The sequence below is a fragment of the Stegodyphus dumicola genome, chromosome 3, assembly GCF_044657685.1.
Source record: "Stegodyphus dumicola isolate Sdum_Otavi_A_Nest chromosome 3, ASM4465768v1".
Taxonomy (NCBI): domain Eukaryota; kingdom Metazoa; phylum Arthropoda; class Arachnida; order Araneae; family Eresidae; genus Stegodyphus; species Stegodyphus dumicola.
The window spans coordinates 245,423,139-245,445,155 of record NC_140770.1 but is presented as its reverse complement, the minus strand read 5'-3'; the positions used below and the strand labels follow the sequence as shown (position 1 = coordinate 245,445,155).

The 22,017-nt window shown below is 34.8% G+C and overlaps 1 protein-coding gene across 5 annotated transcripts in view; it reads right to left on the bottom strand.

The window, feature by feature from the left end:
* Positions 1-5,189: 5,189 nt before the first annotated feature.
* The window catches only part of LOC118193887 (uncharacterized), a 224,783-nt gene continuing 207,955 nt past the window's right edge, over positions 5,190-22,017 (bottom strand). For all 5 annotated transcript variants that reach the window (XM_085813990.1, XM_085813989.1, XM_085813992.1 and 2 more), the window contains 2 exons: positions 9,597-12,669; positions 5,190-5,794 (listed from right to left, as the gene is read on the bottom strand). In XM_085813990.1, the coding sequence (XP_085670116.1) occupies positions 5,373-5,794; positions 9,597-12,669 (3,495 nt within the window). In that variant the 3' untranslated portion in view covers positions 5,190-5,372. The remainder of the gene's footprint in view (positions 5,795-9,596; positions 12,670-22,017) is intronic.

The following is a 22,017-nucleotide window of genomic DNA, read 5'->3' as shown; positions in this document are numbered from 1 at the left end:
TATGTTCTTACTATCGATCTTTCATAAAAGATTTCGCTAATATTGTTGAACCACTCTTAGTAATCAAAAGAAAAAAGAGTAAATTTACGTGGACAGCGGAAGCTAACACGGCTTTTGAAAGATTAAAAGAAGCGCTTATTAATGCCCCTGTTTTAAAATTCCCTGAGGGGGACGAAAACCTGGAAATTGCGGCAGATGCATCAGACTATGCGGTGGGTGCGATTCTTATGCAAAATAACCATCCGCTGGCATTTTTTAGTAAAACATTGAATCAAACACAAAGGAATTATACAGCTACAGAAAGAGAAACATTAGCCGTATTAATGGCTGTACACAAATTTCGAGTTTATTTCGGCAAATCGCCAGTAACAGTCTTTTCGGATCATGCGGCTGTTGGTAGACTTTACTCGGGAAAAAACCTAACGCCCAGGTTAATAAGATGGGCTTTAAAACTCCAAGAATATAATATTACAATAAAATATAAACCGGGTAAGGAAAACAATGTAGCTGACGCACTTTCTCGTATAAAACTGGACGATGAAGGTAATGAACTTAAATGCGCTGTGTTGACTTCAAAAATTTTAGATTCTAGAGATACGGTTATTACTGAACTGAAAGCTGATCCTGAATTTGGAAATATCTATGCTTATTTGAAAGACCCCGAAGGCTTTGAGCATACAGATATCGATGCGATAAGAAATAGAGCAAAAAACTATGAAATAATAGATAATTTATTATTCTATACGAAAACAACAAACGAAAATCTTGAGTATAAGCCAGTCATCCCAGCCTCGCTTCGATTAAGCATTTTGAAGGAGTTGCACGAAAAAAAAAACAGCGGGCCACCTCGGGGTCAGAAAGACTTTAAAAAGGGTACGCGAGGCGGTATATTTCCCGCAATTATACAAAATAGTAACGGCGTATGTCAGGTCCTGCAATCAATGTCAGTTAATAAATGATATTAATTACAGCCCGGCCGGGTACTTAAATAGCATTCGCGCTACATTTCCGAATGAAATTTTAGGCATAGATCTCCTTGGTCCCTTCCCCCAGAGCGAGTTAAATAAAAATCGTTTTCTTTTAGTAATAGTAGATCATTTTTCAAAATGGATAGAAATTGTTCCACTTAAACGCGCGTCAGCCAAAACAGTCGCAGATGCATTCTTACACAGATACATTTTAAAATACGGTGCACCGATAAAAGTCATGAGCGATAACGGAAAACAATTCATTAGTCAAATATTTGAAAACATATGCAATGGACTTGATATACGCCATATCAAAATGGTTCCGTATAGACCACAGGCTAACATAGCAGAAAGAGTTAATAAAAACATTGTAAAAATAATTCGCAGTTACGTTAGCACACATCACAAGCGCTGGGATGGCTACATAAATGAATTAGCTTATGCTTTAAGAACGGCACATCATGATACTACGGGAAAAACTCCAGCAGAATTATTTTTAGGCAGAAAGTTAATTACGCCTTTAGATAAATTATTCTTTGTGCAACAAAGAGAGCAGGAATTTAGAAAAAAGGACGTGCAAAAACTAATTGATCAGGCGCTTAAAACTTCGGATACGGCAAGAAATAGACAGAAAATTTAGTATGATAAAAAACGCCGTGAAGCATATTTTAAAGTTGGGGATAAAGTATTGAAACGGAAATTTTCTTTATCAAGTGCCCCAGACAATTTTATGGCAAAGATAGCTCCAAAGTTTGAAGGCCCCTATGTAATTCAGGAAATCAAAGGAGTAGTCTTATATCTTAAAAACGAGAGAGGGGAAATCTGTAAAGCAAGTCCCGACCAGGTGAAAAAATACTATAATCCAAATGATTTTGAAATCCTTAAAAGTTTCTTGCAGGACTCAAGTCTAAACGAAATAGAAGGGCCAGAGACTGCAACAACTATTCCACCACCCAAGAAACGGAGAACTGAAGAGAGACCTAGCACTTCTACAACCCGGACGTCGGTATCAAAAAGAAAAAATGAGTTTCAAACTCCGGCGTTTAAGAAAAACAAAAATACAGATGAACCGGGTAAAGAAACCGTGGTAAAGACGAAAACACCACCTATAAAAGATGGCAGGAGAAATTACACATCAAGGAGAACGCGCACACGGCAACAGATTCAGGTGCCAGCAAGGCCGCCGTTCCGGAAACTGAAACGCCAACAGGAGGCACAAAAATACGACGAACAGAAGAAATTCAAGAAGGACTCCAGACCGGAGGACGTCAAGACCAGCCGTCCCAGGGAGAAACGGAAATGCCAACAACCAGACGATTACTCCGCCAAGAGGCCAGCATGTAGAGGACGCAAAAGAAAAAGTGTGGACGATACTCGGAGGGCTATAAGGAGAAGATTAACATCCATGAAACCTCTAACTTGGGAACAATTTTGCCAAAAACGAATGACGGAGTTTCAAGCATCGAAAACTCAAAGATAAGTTAAAACCTTCTATAAATTTTTTTCTCTTTTGTTCCGAAATGTTATGCATAAGTACGAAGTTCTATGTTTTGACGAAAGTCAATATGTCTCGGTGGAGACTTAGTTTTGTTTTACTTTATTTAGCTAAGGCAAAAGTATTATTTTCTTTAAGTGTAAAAGCTAAAAACAAGCATTTTCTGTTGGTCGAAAGACTAATTCTGTTATGTTAAAGCCAAAATTTGGCCGAAGATAAAAATAACTTCGTATTCTTGTATTAATAAGAATTTTAGTTTCAGTGCCGCCAGCTTGGCGAAGAATGAGTAAAGTAAAAATTTATTTTCTCTTATTCATTTTATGGTAAATTGTAAAAATCATATGTATTAAAATTTTGTAAATGTACGTAAATACTTGAATGTTATGTAAAAGTAGAATTTAGTCTAGAAGCATAAAATTGTAGATGCTAAAAGTGAATGCTTAAAAGCAATGAAGTCAAAATTTAAGTATTAAACTGTAAAGTCATGCTTTAGAGCGAAAGCATGCATGTTTAAAGATGAATGAGGGGGAAGTTAGAATGAATGTGTTTTGTAGGGTTCTCCACCTACATTTGAATTTTTAAGAATATTAAAGTAGCTCATTGAGTTGTAGAATGTCGAGTAAGGTGTGTCTATTTGGTCGTTGATTTCTAACAAATCATGGTGGTTAGGGGAAGTGTTGTAAGACTAAAACACGAATATTCCCGTTTGACACCACACATGGTGGAGAGCCAGGGTAAAGTTAAATTAATGCTTGAAAAATTGAATGAATGTGAAGTAAGCAATAACTAAGAAAAACGAATCGTTAAAAACAAAAATTTATTGTGTCAAGAAAGTGTAAATTTCCAGATGCTGGAAGGAAAGACCAAGATTGATTGATGAAGTCCAGGAAAAGTTGCTGTAAGAAGAAAGCTTTGTAACGACTAACAGAATTTTAATTGTTACATAAGATTTTTTTGTGTAAACGAGGCTTTCGCCAGTTAGTTCAGAATTAGATAAACTTACAACAGGTCGTTTGTAGGACCTGCTTCCAAGTTTTCCAAATTCTGGCAGCGGCAAATGTAGGGTTTATATTTATTTTAACTAACATTTATTTTAAGTTTAAACTATCTTTCCTGTCAAGCCTTACTTTTCCCCTGGAACTGCCAATGCCAGAATATGTAAATTTGAGTAGAACGCGCAAGCATTCAAATTATCAGCGGAAGTAGTATGGTTTAAATAGAAGGAAACGAGTTCGGTGAGAGAGTTATTCTTACTTTGCGAGCGCGGAGGTAGAAATCGAGAATTAAAGAACCCCGCGTTGCGGCCTATGTGCTTGGCGGGAAGTAGTTGCAATTGTTCCAGTGAGCTTCAAGTCTGCTGAATTAGCTGCGGCTTTTGTAAAACGCGGTGAGTTAGTTATTTTAGAGAGCCTCGTAGTTAGAATATTGTCTTAATTTCTTTTCAGGTTTTTATTTTTATTTGACTGCCTAGTTGGCACAGTTGTAAGCGTCAAGAGGACGCAATTGTAATTTAGTACGTTGAATAAAAAGGGACTTAAACCCTTTATAAGACTCTGTGGTTTATACAAGCTTTCACAGTCACCTCTAGGTTGCGTGCTAGTTAGAGGCGCGCAACGTTATAAGAGGTATTAATGTCGGTACACACGATAATATTCAAAACACTAATAGTCTGGGTTAATATATTGTTGATGACGAGATGCAGCTGCATAATGGTTAAGGGAAAAAAATTAAGCAAGTTCAATAAATTTATCTTTCAGTGTATTTCACCATCGCAGTTCCATAGTAACAGGCAATCATACTGATAGTTTTGCACGATTTAACGTATTAACCAACCATATATATATATAATTATTTTTAAATTTTTGTCACTTCTTCTTTAGTCGGTTCTCTCCAGGATGCAAGTTAATTAACGTATATTCGAACACATATCTTGACAATGAGCTTTTTACAATGAGCCCTGATTTTTCTACGAAGTATTTACTCCCAGCTCCTATATTATCTAGAGTAGATTTGGCATCTTATTAGACATGCTTGCTCGCGTGATTACTGGTACAGGTAGTAGAAATAGGCCAGGATCAGAATTTCAATATTGGTCGTGCAGATATAGTCCTGCCGTGCTAATTCTGCAATCTTTTCCCATATTTTAATGGACATCAACCCGGAGATCACCCAGCATTCTTTCCCTATCGCCAAACCATTCGAAAGAAATTTCGGCTCTCCAGAAGTTTAAGTGACCCCATGCAGCACAGACACTATACTCTTACAAACATCCTTCTCCCGTATTCGAAACCAGCACCATAGGTTAGAGAAGCTTATGTCGCTAACCCCTATACCGATTAGGATGACTTGTAATACACGAGATGTGCACTTTGCTAAATTCTAGTAATTATTTTTTTTTTTTTTTAAACTTTCGTGCGTGTTAGTAGGGACATTCATTGGAATTCTAAGACGGGGCTGACAGTCAATTGGCAACAATTGGCTGACAGTCTACATGAAGCCAGAAATTGGTTTTGAAATACACAGTAGTTTAATTTTCCCAGATCACAATTTCAATAATTTCCTAATTTTTCATTTATTTAAGTGTTTTCTAATACACATAAATTATTTTGGAGAATTACTTTTTTCCCGAAATAAATTCAATATCGTATGAAATAACGTGAAATGAGCAATTGCTATCAAAGAGGTATTATACAGGATAATGTTGTATATAAAAGAAAAATATGAACTAAATGAGGATAATTTTTATTAGTCTAGCAACAGGGATCCAAAATATTTCCAATGTTTATACATTCTCGTTAAATACATACGTACTTTTAATTTCGAGTTTAAGCATTGTTTATAAATTTTGAAAATTGGTTAAAAAATAGTTCTGTTTATTTTATAAATAACTAGAAATTTTGAAACTGTGGTCATTTTTGGGCAATGTCATTAACTGAGTTCTTCGTTGCAATAGTGGTCGCTGTATCAGCCATGTTCATAAGCGAAATTTGGCCACTACTACTAATGGGAGAAGCGCCTAATTTTGTTATTAATGAACTGTCAAAGTTTCCTTCATCCACTGAAGATTTAAACGGAGATTTAATGGGCTTATTTCTGGATTCTTCATTCAATAGGGTCAGACTTTTAGACTGGTAAAAGGCTCTTTCTAATTCGTTAGTTGTCAGCATTTGATCGATACGTTCACATTTATCAGTAGTTATGATTCTCTGCTTTAGTCGGGCAGTGTCTTCTTTAGTTAAAGCAAAGTCGTTGGCTGCTTTAGTACATACGTCTTGAATGATATCTTCTAGAGATCTTGATTTATTTGTGTCCATAATCTGAGTGCTAACATCTAAATAAAGGGAAAACTGTGATGAAATACATGTTAAATTAATAATTCAATAATATGTGAATAATTTGGAATTAATAGTTTGAGCACATGGGGAAGTAAAGCCCTTCTGAATAAATATAAAACAATATAAAATAACTATTAATTGTATAACAATATAAACAAGTGCTATAATTCCACTTAAAGCATGCCACATTGTTTGAAAGTACTGCTTCAGTATTCTGTTACAGATTTTTTTCATTCAACAATATTAGATAAACAATTTTGGAATGCTACAATATTTTAATAATGAAGATAAAAACATAACATTTTTCTCACAAGCGAAACGTAAATTTATCTTATAAAATTTATATTTCCAACTGTAAATATCGAAACATTTACAAAAATTGACTTAAGTTGTACAGTCATTAGGTTTTTTTGGAAGTAAGAAGCATGAAAAATGAGCAATGTCCTCCCCGGGACTCGAATCTGCACCTCTTCAATACGTGCCGATTTTGATACCGTTATTCCACAAAGACATGCAGAAAGAATGGAGAAAATATTTTATATAATCCCCTTTTTAAGGGCGATTGGGAATTAAGGGACCTAGTCGCCAAATCCTGTTGGTAAAGAATCATTATCCACCATGTTTTAGTTGAGCGCCACTGCAGAGTTATTAGATTCTTTTAAAGTAGGAAACACGAAAAACGAGCAATGGCCTCGCCGGGACTCGAACCTGGACCTCTCGAATACGCGTCGAGTGTGCTACCGTTACAAAACGAAGACATGCAGAAAAGAGAAAGAAAATACCTTATAAAGTTAGGGCGACGACAAAAACAAAAAGTGCCAATGTTCATTGTAAAAAAATGTCTTTCAGAATAAACTGCAGAATTTTTGCAAAGAGAGTTCTAAGAGTATTTTCCGAAAATGGATTTCAACTGGAAAAACAATTTCTACACTTGTTAAAAAGTTCCATGAAATAGGAAGTGGAAAGAAGTGGAAATGATCAGCAGACAGGAAAACGGGTTCCCAGAGATTCGAGGTGACTGATGAAAATGTGGCAAAATCGAGACAGGTGTATAGTAAAGTGCTGTGAAAGTTCTACTGGATGGTGATTCATACAGCTAGGCATTTCTGTATGGACTTTACAGTGAATGCTTTAATACTTGAATGTAGCTGCAGCTTTGTATCGACAACCTAGGGTGGAAAAGTAAAGTGCGAATTTGAGGGCATATTTATTTCGACCCTTCGAGGTTTTTTCTAAGTATAGCGGACTAAAGAAACCTTTTGGAATTTCCTTCGATTGTACAATCAGGTATTAAAACTTCCCCCCAAAAAAGCATCGCAAAGAATTTTTATTAAAATATTGAATCAGCAAGCAAAATAAAAACAAATAATCTGCCATTTACTGCTCTGCATTTTTGAATCGTCATAGCAAACTAAACTGCTTTGAACTTTGTGTAGTTCTAGTTATTTTACGTGCCCTTGGTTACTAAAACTTAAGGGAAATGTTTAGCGACTATTCGATGGTCTTCTTACAACTACAAAAGATAAGTCTAAAGAATGGTTAAAATACACTTTTATTCACCCAAAGAAGTGCTAACAGACGGCACCTTCTGGGGCTTACAGGAAAGCCTCCACTTGGGCTTAAGATAGAAGATAAGAAACTAAACTAATTCTAACTAGCTAAACTTTAGCCGAAGCTTTACAGAGATAACTAACCGAGTTAGCCCGTAATTAAACCTCACCAGCTAATACTAACAGGCAAGACTACGGCCGCAAGTAGCAAGATAGGCTTAAACAGCGACGTAGTCCGAAAACAGAGCACGCTGAGACCTGAGCTCTTCTATGGAAGTGAAACATCCCTTAAATACTAGTTCTACTTCATTTATATAAAACGGGACATATCATTCTGCCAAGGATTTGTAGATGGAAAACAAAAATTTAAAGGAAAGTGTTTAAAAATAACTACTAGAAAATTAAAATAATCCTCGCAACCTTATTTAAAATAATGAACGAGTGGGATATATGTCTCAGCTCCCAGGCAATGTTAAACCATCTTTCTGATTAATGTAGAAATAAATGCGAGCTGCTTATTACTAGGTTAAATACAGTGAGCGATGTGTTTGGCAACGTACAAATAATTAAGGTTTAGTAAGAGTAAATATCAGATTACTAAAAATATGTGAGTGAAACTAATACTTTACTATATGTTAATTAATATTTAGTTGCACAAGTACATGTCTTGATAGAAAGAATTCGTTTTGCTACTGAAAATATTAACTTATGCAGCTCTTTGGAGTTACTTTATTTCAAGTATTTTTTATACCATTTTGACGATAGTTTTAATTTAGGAATATTTCTTTTAAGAATACTTTGAAGTTTTTTTTACAGATTTGATGCTAAATAACACTTTCTTAGTTTCTACTTAACAATTTGAGAGTTATGACAAGAAGAACTAGTATCTCAGACACAAATGCCATCAAAGGGTGTTTCCGAGACTCGGAAGTAAAAAGTACTCCTGAAGGTCTTTTTAACTCTTTGACTGCTAGGGGCGCATATATGTGCCCAGCAAAAAACGTGGGTGTGGCCTGTGTGCGCGTATATGCGTCCGGCGCAAGCCATTGGTGTAGACTATAGACGCAAATGCGCGTTTTGGATGTTTACTGCTGTCTCATATGTACGTTCGGAAATTATTTCTATCGTATGTATGTACAGCATTAGCAGAAACCTCATATCACATTCGTTGCTTAGTAACTAGAAAAAATGAAATATCATTTATTCGGTCAGTCATTCTGCGGCCGCACGTCATGCATACGAAGCGCCTAAATTTAGAGCATTTGCCGTCAAAGCGTTAATCATCACCATTTAAAATACACAAAAAAATTTTACCAGACTCGTTAATCAGTCAGCCCACTTTACCACACTCGCACGCTTATGATTTCAGTTAGACGCTCCTTAAAAAAAGATATGATTGAATCTTTATGAAATTTTCCTTCAATGTTTCCAAACCATCATCTTACGCTCTCTCTATTAATAAAGATATATTCGATGCTTTAACAATGCTTTGTTTAAAAAAAAAAGGCTTTAGAAACAGAGTCGTTCAATAAGAGGCTTACCTATGGATATGCTATAAAATATCACAGCCTTTTGTGCGATGGACCAGTCATAAGGTTGTTTACGCGTCGTCATTCATACATGTGTGTCGTATTTCAAAATCTTGTAAGAATACTAGTATGTACAGATTTGATTTCCAGTTTAAGCCAGTATCGATACTCTTCGCTTAAGAAAGGAAATTTACACTAAAACAAATTACGCAGTAACTGTGCAAATTGTGTCTGGTTACGTAATATCGAAGCTCAAGAAGAAAAAATGTCAGCGAGAGTTTGAGAGATTATCCAGGGAGCGTTGCCATATCATGTTACGGAAATGCGTGGTAGGAAAGTGTGTCGGCTTTGCTCAATAACTGAGTAAGACATTAGTTCGAGCAGCTGACTGAAGAGAGACAAAAGAGTTGAGAAAATTTTAATTTTGTTAAATAATGTTTGTTATTTAGTCATGAAATTATTATTATTTTCTTAATAACCATGAAATCTCACCTTAACTGGAACCATTATTAACACCGAACGGTTGTTATTCTTAACTATGCTTAGTACTTAAATGGTCATAAGTTGAAATAAAATTCATATTAAATAATTGACAATTAAAAGTATAATGAAATTTCTAAATAACAACTTAGAAACATGCTACTAACAGTTTAAAAAAGAATAAGGAGTAACATAATAAGCTTAATTTTTTTCTTGTTACCAAGGCTAAAAATTACTACCTTCTAAGCGTTCCTCTAGAGAAGCGAAAGAGCTATCTTTGATATCTTCGGTCTTTATAGAACTTTCATCTTTTGTATTATTAGTTACAGATTTTCTACTATGCTGCTGTGATATTTCTTCTGAACACTTTTCTTTTAGCACCACATCCAGATCCTTCGCTTCATAGATCTTTCTCGTCCAGGTCTTGTACCAACATAGGAAAATGACGATGAACAAAACAAAAACAACTATAGAAAGAAATATACAAAAGTATGAATAAAGCTGTAAATATGTAGTTTGTTCCTTGGGATGTCTATCATTTTGATTAGCAGTGTTAATTCCAGTATTATTCAGAAATAGAGCAAAGTACTTCGTTAACGTATTGAGAGACCTAAGGCCTACGTCAAAATTTGTTGATTGATTTCCTGCGTTCCTATAGGTATCCCTTAATACAAAATCCTCAACATATTTTTCTGTTATTGGAAATATTTTTGCAGTTGATTGCAAAGTTATATTATAACTGCCGAGAGGTAATTTAGTTTTAGAAAATATTTTGCTACTTGCTGCTTTAGATCTTTTTCCTTGGTCTGTGTTACCAAGATCCATGTTCAAAATTCCTCTCTCAGTTTTTTCTTCCATTGCATCAGTGAATTCATTGGATTTAAGTAATGTGATTTTCTTCAACACCTTTAGGATATCTAAAATTTCAGAACTATCATTTTCTTTCATTTGTTGTGTAATAGTACTACGGGACGCTGAAGTTTCTGTTATATAGCTTTGAAGTATAACCCAGTCATCTGGCTTGTAGTTATGTGTTTCTTTTCGGCTATTTCCTTCCAAGCTTTTTAACGGAGTTTCCATTTGTCTGTCTGCAGAATCGATAGGTTTTACTAGCATTATCCTTTTTGAACCAATAGATGTACCTTCCATTAGTGTTTCCTCTGTATTCGATATTTCTTTCATCATTCCCTTCTGTTCTGTTGCTTCGTCACTTTCCTTTTCTCCAACTTTAAGTACCTCTTCTTCTGTAGAAATTAAATCTTGCATTTCGTTTTTCATCTGATCCTCTTCTGGACCTTCTGCATTTTCTTTCCATTTAATTCTTCTGTTATTTATTTTATTCTCCTGATTTTCTGCCATTTTATTTCTATTTCCAAACATAATGTTTTCTGAGCCAGTAAATTTGTCTTCCAACTGCCTATCTTCTGCATTCGTTATTTCTTTCTCAATTCCCCTGTCTTGCTCTGTTGCTTCATCACCATTCTTTTCTCCAACGTTAAGTTTCTCTTCTTCTTTTGAAAATAAATCTTGCATTTCGTTTTCCATTTGATCCTGTTCTGGACTTTCTGCATTTTCTTTCCATTTAATTCTTCTGTTATTTATTTTATCCTCTGGACTTTTTTCCATTTTATTGCTTATTCCTAAAATAATGTTTTCTGAGCCAGTAAATTTGTCTTTCAACTGTCTTTCTTCCACATTCGTTATTTTCTTCTCAATTCCCCTGTCTTGCTCTGTTGCTTCATCGCCATTTTTCTTTTTTCCAGCATTGAGTACATCCCATTCTTTCGTAAATAAATCTTGCATTTCATTTCTTATTTGATAATTTCCTAGGTGTTTTATATTAGCTTTCCATTTACTTTTAACATCACCTGTTTTGCGTCCCTGTTCTACGTAACTTTGAATGATTTTTTTCTTCCCGTTTTTTATTGGCGTAGATGTGGAAAACAGATTTTCTTCTTTTTCCTTGTGAATTTTGTCCTCAGATATCTTCTGTTCAATTGTTCCTTCATTCATCCCCTTTCCTTTGGATTTATTTTCTTTTATTTGGGGTCTTTGTTCCAGATCTCTTATTATATCATCCATTTGTATATCGTCTTTAGTTTTTGCTTGTTTTCCCACTGCGCTATTTTGGAACAGAAATCCTATAGGTTCCACCTGCATTTCTTCAAGATTCTTCTTTCTGTTTTGTATTCTTTTCTGTGAAACTTTTATATTTGTTTTCAGGTCTGACCCTTTTTCATTCACATCAACTGCTGTGCGTGCATTATGTGATTCTTTATCATAATGTGGTTTTACTTTTGTTTTCTTATGAGAATGAAGTGGTTTATCTTCGCGCGGAATATTTCCTGAGGTACCTTTTTGATCACTTCTCATTCTCTCAATGTATCTCAATAAATCTTCAACCTGTTTTGCTTCAGAGTGAAAGGAGCCTCTTGACAAATTATCTAGTTTTCGAATTATTTTATCAAGACCACGAAGAATGTTGGCATTCACATCAAGTTCTTTTGCATATACAGTATTCAAATAAGTTTTTGGAAGGATTTTAAACTTTTTATTCAGCTCCGTTGAATTTTTTGTACGAATTTGAAAGCTTGATCCTAAAGTAAAATGTCCCGTATTAAGTTCCTGGGTTTCTCGTTTTACTGGTGGATAGCTTTCTCCAAAGTTCGATTTCCGTGATTGGAATTCATCTATTCCTCGGAGAGGTAAATTAGGCAAATTTTTAGGCTGAAAATTAAAATTAGTAATAAAATTATCTAACTCAGAATTTCTGTTTCTCATGCTTTCATGACGAGTTTTGTAAGGAATTCTGCGTTTAATCAAAGACTTTATTCCAGTAATGGGGCTTTTATAAGTAATAAATTTGTCGTTATCATCTCCATGGAATTTGTCACGCTGACGGGATAAAGCAAGTTCTTCATTTTCATTAGATTCTTCTTCATATTCCATAATTCTGTCGGTCACAGACATGTCATCAATATTTCTTTTGAGTCGATTAGCATGCCTGCTGTTAAATATTTTATGTACTTCGTGCATTTTGAGGGAAGAAAGTATTTTAGGATATTTTACATTTTTAATTTCAGAAGAATTCAAGGATTTACTGGAGATATTGGTCAGTTTATGAAGGCTTAAGACTTTTGTTGGAACATGAATTCCTTTGATCAGAAATTCGTTTTCATATTTACTATTTAACGCATTTTTTACCAGCTCCAAGAATTTAGAAGAATTCCTTCTGTCGATACTTTTAGGATAATCTTCGTTTTTTTTTACTTTAAAATGTTGTCTGGAGAGGATATTTTCTAATTTCATCACCTGCGTCGAAGAAAAAAAAATGAAAGGTAATATAATAAAAATAGAATATATTCCGCTGTTAAACATAATTTTAATATAATAAAAATAGAACATATTACACTATTATAGTCAGTTTTTTCTCAATAAGTGAACTAACATATGTTCTCATCTCCTCTTATTAATTAAACATTCAGAGCATTAAAGCAAATTAAATGAACGCAACACAGAATGTGCTTAAAATAAGCAAGTATAGAGTGGACGTGGAACTTGTATTAGAAGCTAACAGGTTTTTGTTCTTATGCGTGCAACTACTGAAGACACAATACAATTTTAATTGGTAACGTTCCAGATGTGATAACTTCAAGCTTTGCACTTTTAGCCCATGAACAGACCTTAGGATCAACATTTATTATGAGTACCTATTTTGTACTGGAACAATAATAAAATGCCTTAAAAATTTCCACTGCGATTTAAAACAGATTAATTGGTGCAGCATAAACCTTTACTAATCTGCTAACCATAAAATTGAAGGAACAGCTCAGAGAAGCAGACAGGCTAATTTACATTCCAATAAAACTTTGGATTTGAATGTTGGGGAATGTAGCTTCTGACAACATACCTAAATGAACAGCTACGGAAGACATTTACTACTATTAGAATATCCCAGAGAAGTTCTCAGTTGAAAACGAAATTATCTAAGGAAATTAATGGTAAGTTACAAGAGAATTCAGATGAAAATGACTGGCAACTGAGTGTAAATTTTCCCCTGAAAATAATGAACAAACTGCTCAGTAACAGACCGTACTTTATGCAATATATAATGGACCATGGTACGTTTATCGAGTATCCATTCTCCTTCAGCTTTAATGATAAAGACTTATGCTGTTGTTGAGAGACAGACAACTTGGACTAATTGTCCCTTTATATTTTACTTCCTTAACTATATCTAATTTCTCATAATGTCACAATCTTACATAACATAATGTCACAATTTTACCTAACATAATGTCACAATCTTACATAACTCTTTGGTATGCAATTCTATGTCTTTGGGTATGTAATAACGTGTCTTTGGGTATGTAATAACGTTAGTTGAAGTGTAGGCAAAGACACATATCATGTCTGTGCCTACACTTCAACTAACGTAATAACATTATAATGAATGCACTCTGTATAACGATAATTTTAAGATATTTACGTATTGTATAGTCTCCATAATGACTGTATAATGCCTGCATACGTAACTCCATAATATTTTATGCTATATAAAAATGTACAAAATACTCTATCTTATTAATACTAGAATATTTATTTAAAGCGAGATCATACATTCCTTTCTGCAGCTCTGTTTCAGAAACAATGACTAGACAGTTCCATCATTCAGGAGTGTAGATGTCTCCACTCCCCCATTAATAAGGAATTTATACTGATAGGCGCTTTAGGCTATGTACGACAGACGGATTAACTAAAATACAATCACGAACATTAATACTGAAAAATTTAAGGCTCAAAAGATTATAAATCTTTTTTGAATAGAATATAATATACCTGTATTTACTATTATTGTTACGTTATTTTCTTTCTTCCTTTACGTTCGTACAAGGTTCGTGCGGATTTGGAGTGAATAAGGACAACAGCACTTGATGGAATATCGAAAACACTTTATTGGACAGTATTTTCCAAGACAGCTCCAAACACACTTTTACAGTCGTCAGAAAACTACTAAAATTACGCTGAAACAATCGGCGACACAGCCTACAGGCCGTAACGGTGGAGACAGCTTCACGGCAAAGCACCAGAGTATAACTCCCGACTCTGCCCGGTCGTTCTTGGAACTCCACGTACTCTTGAGACTCTCCACGCTACAACTCGGGATGCACTCGACGATACACTAGAGTACAGCTCCCGACTTCTCGGTTCAGTCGTTCCCGGAGCTCAATACACTCTCTCGACGCTGCACTAACTGCGATACACTAAGAGACTCTTTCGGTGCACTCGACGACCAATTCAGCCCTCACTGACTGTCTATCAACTCGATGGACTCTCCGCACGGACTAACTAACTCTGCGCGTACCAGAAGGTTCTCCATCAGTCTATAGCATACAGACAATTTTGTCGCCAAATGTGGCAAGCCTGCCTCCCCTTGTCATTTTCTGGCAACCCTAAACTTGCTTTGCGTATCTTACCGTACCTGTACATTTCGTAACAGTATCTTTAAATATATTGGACAATTTCTAAAAGTATTATACTATCAGTAGTACAGTATTTATAGGAATTATTCCAAAGATAATATCAGGTACATTTAAAAGCAATTGAATACATTCTGAAAGATAAACAAATGTAAGGTTATACTTTAATTAACTTAGCTTTAAACTAATTCTTTTATATTGCTGGTCCCGTCTTTTACCTTCAAACCTAGAATACTAAAGTAACAACAGAATAAAAATAAAACAAAAATATTTATTTTCAGTTTAGCTGGAAAATACAGGAAACAAACCATTAGCAAAAAAAATTAGCTTCCGCTTCTTACATGTCAAGCAAACAATAATGTTATAAATAATTTATACATTAAATTTCAAATGCAGACTATTTCCTAGTAAGGTACCCAACAGCCAGGAATATTATTTCAATCAAACTAACCACGTCATAGCATTACGTTAAAGGTAAGTAGCAGCACAGAGTTTCTGGAAGTTGAGGTTGAGGTTGTCAACTTTTTTTCCTAAACTTTGATTCTCGCTTGTTATTTAACTTTCTTAATATTTTCTGGTGAGATATGTAAAACAGTAGCAACTCAGGAAATAATCGACGTAAGAAATAAAATGATAAGTTAAACCGTACAAATACGTTGCAAGCATACTGGATTTCACAATATATTTCCTTGCAGCAAAAATTATGTGCACTGAAAAAATTGTGGTTTTCATGCTGTTACAATACTGAAGTAAAATATAGTTTTTTTTAAATCAATGATAATGTAACTGATATCAAAAGGCGTCAAGACTAAATATTATCTGCATTTAAATCTTCTGTCGAAAACATTACAAAAGAATCCACAGATAAAAAAATCTACGTAAACGAGGACACATAAAATTTCCACCTAAATGATATTCAATTTACTTTTAAGCTGCATATCTTGGTAAATAATCTACCTTTCCTTAAGCAACAAGTTTTAGTTTTCAGTTTTATTTGCCAGTGAGAAACATGACGATTTGAATAAGTGACGGTTTTTTAATATCGCTTATTCAAAGTAATACTTTTTTATCCAAGGATTTTGAACTTTTTGACCGAGCAGTGTCTGAGTGGATAAATCCTTTGCCAGCTCTTTTTAAAGATCCGCAAAGACATTTTTTATCACAGTAAAATGCTCGTTTGATATGATCGTAGCTGTGTTGTTTGATATGATCAAAATTATCTAAATCTGGTTGGAACATTCCATATAAACACATTTCATTCAGTTCTTTGTTATCATATTATCGTCTTAGGAGAAGTTCTGAGTTTTGCCAAAATTCAACAGTACCATATATTACAATTAGGTTAGCTTAAAAAGTTGAGAATTCTAATTTTATGGGGATTTGCTGGCATTTGTTGGTGAGCTCACAATTGTCTTCGGACACTATAGCTGAGGAAACCTATTTTACTTTTTCACTTAACGTCAGATTTATGTAAATTATTACAAAATTAAGTACATAAGATATAAATAACTAATTACTAAGTAAATTACTTAGTAATTAGTCTAGTTAGTTAATACGTCTTCTCTTTATTATCTAATTCATTTAGACGTTTGAATAAATATTTATATAGAATGGTAATTATGTAAAACGGATAATTACAATAAAAGTTTAATTCTTGAAAGAGTATACATTCTGAGAAATAAAGTAAAACCTGAAAGTTTTCAGATTTTGCATTGCTTTTATATGCTCATAATCATGTTGCATACGGAAAAGCCATACCACCAATGCAGCCAGATTGTTCACGAAGATTTAAATTAGTTTGAGCTACCAGAGTTCAACACTGTTGTCTACGGAGCCAGTTGTAGGCATTTAAACAGTTTAAAATTCCAGTCGAAATTGAAAATTTGTTTCTGGAGATCTCCTATATCAATGAATGGTTTAGAAATAAGTATCTTCAGTTACTAAACAAATTTTGCAGAGCAAGAGCGATAAATGATTTCAGTTTGTGTTTAAACGTAAGTTAATGCTAATTTCTGCTTTGTATATTTTGGAAACTCTTTTTAACACATTTCAACTTAAATATCAGTTAATCTAGTATTTAGTACTACGATTTAGTTCTTCAACAAAGATTTTATCTTTCTGCAAAAACTGTATTTAAAAAAACTCTTAACTATTAACTACGTTTAATATATCTAAGCCTTTCACTTTTAAGAATCCTTATCAATTAACGTTTGTGAAATTTGAAATCGTATTTGAAAAGTTTTTAGTTTGTTATTTTACTCATTATAATGTCAAGTATCTTTAATATTTGCAAATCGCGAAGTCCTACGAATTACCTGCAAGTTATTCGTGAAGAACATACCAAACAGAATAATTTTAAAATACACTCGTGTCCATAAATTAAGGATAATGCAAAATCAGGCAAAGGAAGCGTTAGAAGAAAAACAAATTTGACTTATTTGTAAAGCTTATTTATTAAACAAAAGGTAAAGAGCAAAAAAGATGTTATATGTTTGATATTATTTAAAAAAATAGCCATTTTTTCTCCCTGGAGCAAATTACAAAAAAAAAAAACCTATTTACAAAAAACCAATATTACATGGTTGGTATGATTGTTAATACATTGTATGTCTCCCAGACGATGCAATACAGTCCGTACAACGCCTAGGCATGCTGAGAATCAAATTATCGATCTGATCTTGGGGGATATTACACCACTCAAAAAGCAATGCTCTCCGAAGTTCCGGTAGACATGTAGGAGGAGGTTGATGGGCTGCAACTCGTCGGCCAAGCATGTCCCACACGTGCTCTACTGGATTCAAGTCCGGTGAGAATGCTGTCCAGTCCATACGGGTGATATCCTCCGATTTAAGGCATTCGCTTATGATGTTTGCACGGTGACGACGGCCGTTGTCATCCATAAACACAAATTGTGCGCCCATGGAGCCCCGAAACAAACGTACATGTTGTTCCAGAATGACGTCCGGATAGATTTGGCTTGTCATGATTCCAATTTGAACATGCAGGTCAGTTCTGGAATCCAGAATAATTTCACTCCAAACCAGCACTCCTGCACCACCGTAACGGTGTCGTTCAATGATGTTTTCTTGGTAGTAACGGGTACCTGGAGCTCTCCATATGAAAGTCCGACGAGAATCAGACTGCAAGCTAAAACTGGACTCGTCGGAAAACATCACACAAGCCCACTGTTGCGGTGTCCACAATGCATGCTCTCTACTCCAGGCTAACCGCAGGCGACAGTGCGTTGCATTAAGTGGAACGCATCTGAGAGGTCTACGAGCATATAGACCAATCTGCCCTAAGCGTCTGTACACGGTCTGCCTTGAAATTGTCGTACCAGTGGCTGACGAGAGCTGACGAGACAGGTCTGAGGCTGTGCTCCGCCTGTTTCTTTTGGCAGTAACTGCCAAATACCGGTCCTCATTCGGCGTTGTAACTCTGGGGCGACCTGTGCTGTAACGTCTACTCACATTACCATCAACTTGGAATCGTTGCCAAAGGCTGGAGATGACACTCTGGGCAATTCCAAGTTCGTCTGATACTTCCAATTGGGTACGCTCACATTCCAGACGGCCGATAATTCTACCACGTAAAAAATAATCCAAATGCGTCCTTTGTGTCATAACTATTCGGTTATTGCACTGAAATGCTTATAAAGCGCCTGCGAGCAATTTTACTTCTTTGCCTGTATTCCTTATATATCACTCTCTTACACTCTCGTCATTGTGACGAACCATATGTGTCATCTGGTTACTTCCTGAAATTTGCATATGATTCTTGAAGATGTGTGTAGTGATTTTACAAGTGATATATTTATTTTAGAGTTCGATTTCCGCGTGACTCCGAATTATCCTTAATTTATGGACATGAGTGTGTTTATGCTAGTTAATCTAAGTACGTTACCTTATTCATAAGTTAGGATATTCTGTGTTAAGCAAAATTAAAATTTTTAAGGAAGATTTTTTTATATTGAAGATTAGGAATATTAAACGGAACTCCCCTTTAACATCTAAAATTAATAATAATAAGGAATAAGTGTCTTTGGAAATGATTATCGCTAGTAAAATAAATATCAGAATGTTTTTTGTTTTTTAGACTTATAAATCAAGCAAAATATAGATCTAGCAAATCTCAAACTGTGTCTAAATTTAATTTTAAGAAATCATTATTTCGTTACTGATTGATACACCACCTTGGTTATTGCTTACAAAATAGCATGGAGGAAATTAAAGTTTTAAGTATTATTTATCTAAAATATTTAGAAATATGATTTGTAAAGTACAAAGTACACGACTATGATACCTTAAACCTGCAAACGTATTTTTCTATAAGGCGTAATGTCATCTTTAATATCATTTTCACTTTTAACAATATATGAATCTAGCATTTTATATATTTTCAATAAATTATTTTCAACTCTATAGATGCTATCTACATTATTCATAATTACACTGGTTTAAAAGTTTAATTTTTTATTTCCTTTTCATGTTTACTAAATTTTGATGGCTGTATTTATGAAACAAAATGTTTTCTTCATTTTTATTTTTATCCCATTGACAAAATGCAAGACAGGCATCAAGAACTGTTTTTGTATTTGAATACAAGTCAAAGACTAAAGGTAAAAGTTATTTAATCTTTTCAGGTAAGTTTTTACTTACCTTTTTGCCTTTAGTATGCATGGATGAGATGACGGTGAGGTCAGTAAAAAGAAAGAATAAAATCAGAAACATCAACACTATTTTGGGGGCTTTATCCATGTTTTATACCATCCAAAACTTGAAAGTACATTTAAATGGCAATTTAAACTATTAAATAGCTCAGACAAAAATCGTAAGCAGTTGAAAGAGAATCTATTGTTGCCAAGTGTTTAATATCTTAAACAATATCCTTTCTTTATTAGCTCATTTTATAACAATGAAAGAAAATATTGACTATTATTAACAAGTATTGCTTGATAAGCAATGAATAAAACTCGTTATTTCAGTAAGTAATGGGATACTTATGAAGAAATGGAGCACTTTTGATGCCAAAATTGGAAAATCGCAATTCTTGTCCAAAAGAGCAATAAAGAGCTATTTAAGGAGCTTAAACTAAAAACCGTATGCAGATTTAAGCTTCGTGATTTAAACTGATGATTATTAAGGTTCGTAATTTAGTAATGCACGAGGAATTTTAATATTCTAACCAGAAAACCGTCTCCTTTTTCTTTAGACCCCTATAAAATTTCTAAACAGTAGCCGACGTTACTCTTTTACTAAAAAGAATTCACGAACTGTCCATTCTAATAGGATGAGAGCTTTTAAACCAGCAAACGAATTTCAACTTATAAGGTATTTCTTCCGCCTTCTTAGCATCTTAGTGTAGTCGTCAGCCTTCTTATTGTAATGGTCAGCACGCTCGTGTATTCGAGAGGTCCATGGTTTGAGTGCCGGCGAGGGCGTTGCTCAATTTTTCACAACTACTGCTTTAAAACTAATGACTGTACAGTGGCGTCCGAACTAAAAGGGTGGTGGATGATGATTCTCCACACTCAGAATTTGGCAACTGGGCCCCGTAAAACACCAGTCGTCCTTTAAAAGGGGGAGTGTATAAGGTATTTCTCCCACCTTCTTAGCATGCCTTCGTGGTGTAGTGGTCTGCATGCTGGTCGCGTATTCCAGAGATCCGTGGTTCGATTCTCGGCGAAGGCATTGCTCATTTTTCACGCTCCTGCTTCCAAAAGAATACCTAATGTCTCTACAATCTAACTTATTTCTGATGCCAAAAATAAGCATTAAGCTGTTGTAAGACAAGGTGGATGATGCAAATTTTCAAAAGTCCCGCTAAGTGCAAATTATTCAGACAGGAAGTGACTTACATCAGATTTGTCATCTCTGCTGAAGGATTGTGCACGGATCCTGAAAAAGTGTTAGCGGTTAAAGGCTGGAAATGTCCCGAAAATGTCCATCAGCTGAGAAGCTTCCTAGGGCTTTGCACCTAGTATAGGAGATTCGTGAAGAACATTTTTTTCCATCTTAAGACCCCTTCACAAGCAGATAGAGAGCAAGAGGAAAGTTCTTGTAGACAAAAGAATGTGAGAATGCATTTAAGGACTTGAAGGAAGCTTATAAGGTATTTCTTCCGCCTTCTTAGCGTGCCTTCGTGGTGTAGTGGTCAGTACGCGCGACGCGTATTCGAGAGGTTCGTGGTTCGAGTCCGGTAAGGGCATTGCTCAATTTTCATTTCTTTTATTTCAAAAAGTACCTAATGTCTCTACAGTGGCGCCCGAACTAAAAGGGTGGTGGATGATGATTTTCCACGCCCAGGACTTAGCGATTGGGTCCACTAAACCACAGTCGGCTTTTAAAAGGGGGAATGTATAAGGTATTTCTTACGCTTTCTTAGCATGCCTTCGTAGTGTAGTGGTCAACACATTAGGCGCGTATTCCAGAAGTCCGTGGTTCGATTCCCGGTGAAAGCGTTGCTCATTTTTCCTCTCTCCTGTTTCCAAAATATATCTAATGTCTCTACAAACTAACTGTTAGAAACAATAAAACAGCTGCTGCTATTAAAAAGGAATTAATTTTTATTTTTCAATTATTCATTTAAATTTATGGAAATTTTTAAAAATATTTGTAAGCTCAAAATTACTTTTTAACCTGATGAAGACTCTAAACCTAACTGTGACAAATTGCTACGAAATTTCAGCATTTCTCAATCTGGCTCCTTTCCTATCTTACCCATTTCCTTCTTCTCAGAGTTTTTCCTTTCAAAATTTATTATATACGTCTCCCAAAGCCCAGAGATGAAGTGAGGAAAGATTCTAAGCTACGCTTGCAATCTGACCAGAATATCAGATTCTTAAAGGATGGAAGTATATTTTACGGTATTTCGACCTGAGAGTCACACTGCCTGTATATTGCTCCTTCCATCCTTTCTTTGTTTAGGCACACGCCCGTTGTTCCCCTGGATATACTCCTAATATTGAAATTTATTTTGTTTTAGAAGAGTCAGCTATGGCCACGAACTGGCTGAGTGTTCACCTGTAGCCATAGTTTAGCATAAAGTGCGAGATTTTATTTAGTGGAGAATTGAAATGATTAATATGACTTTGTATTAGTGAATGAAATCATGTTGATTACTGTACCTAAAAGACGAATTTATCGTATGGTAGGTGTTTTGAACAGAAATTGCATAAGTA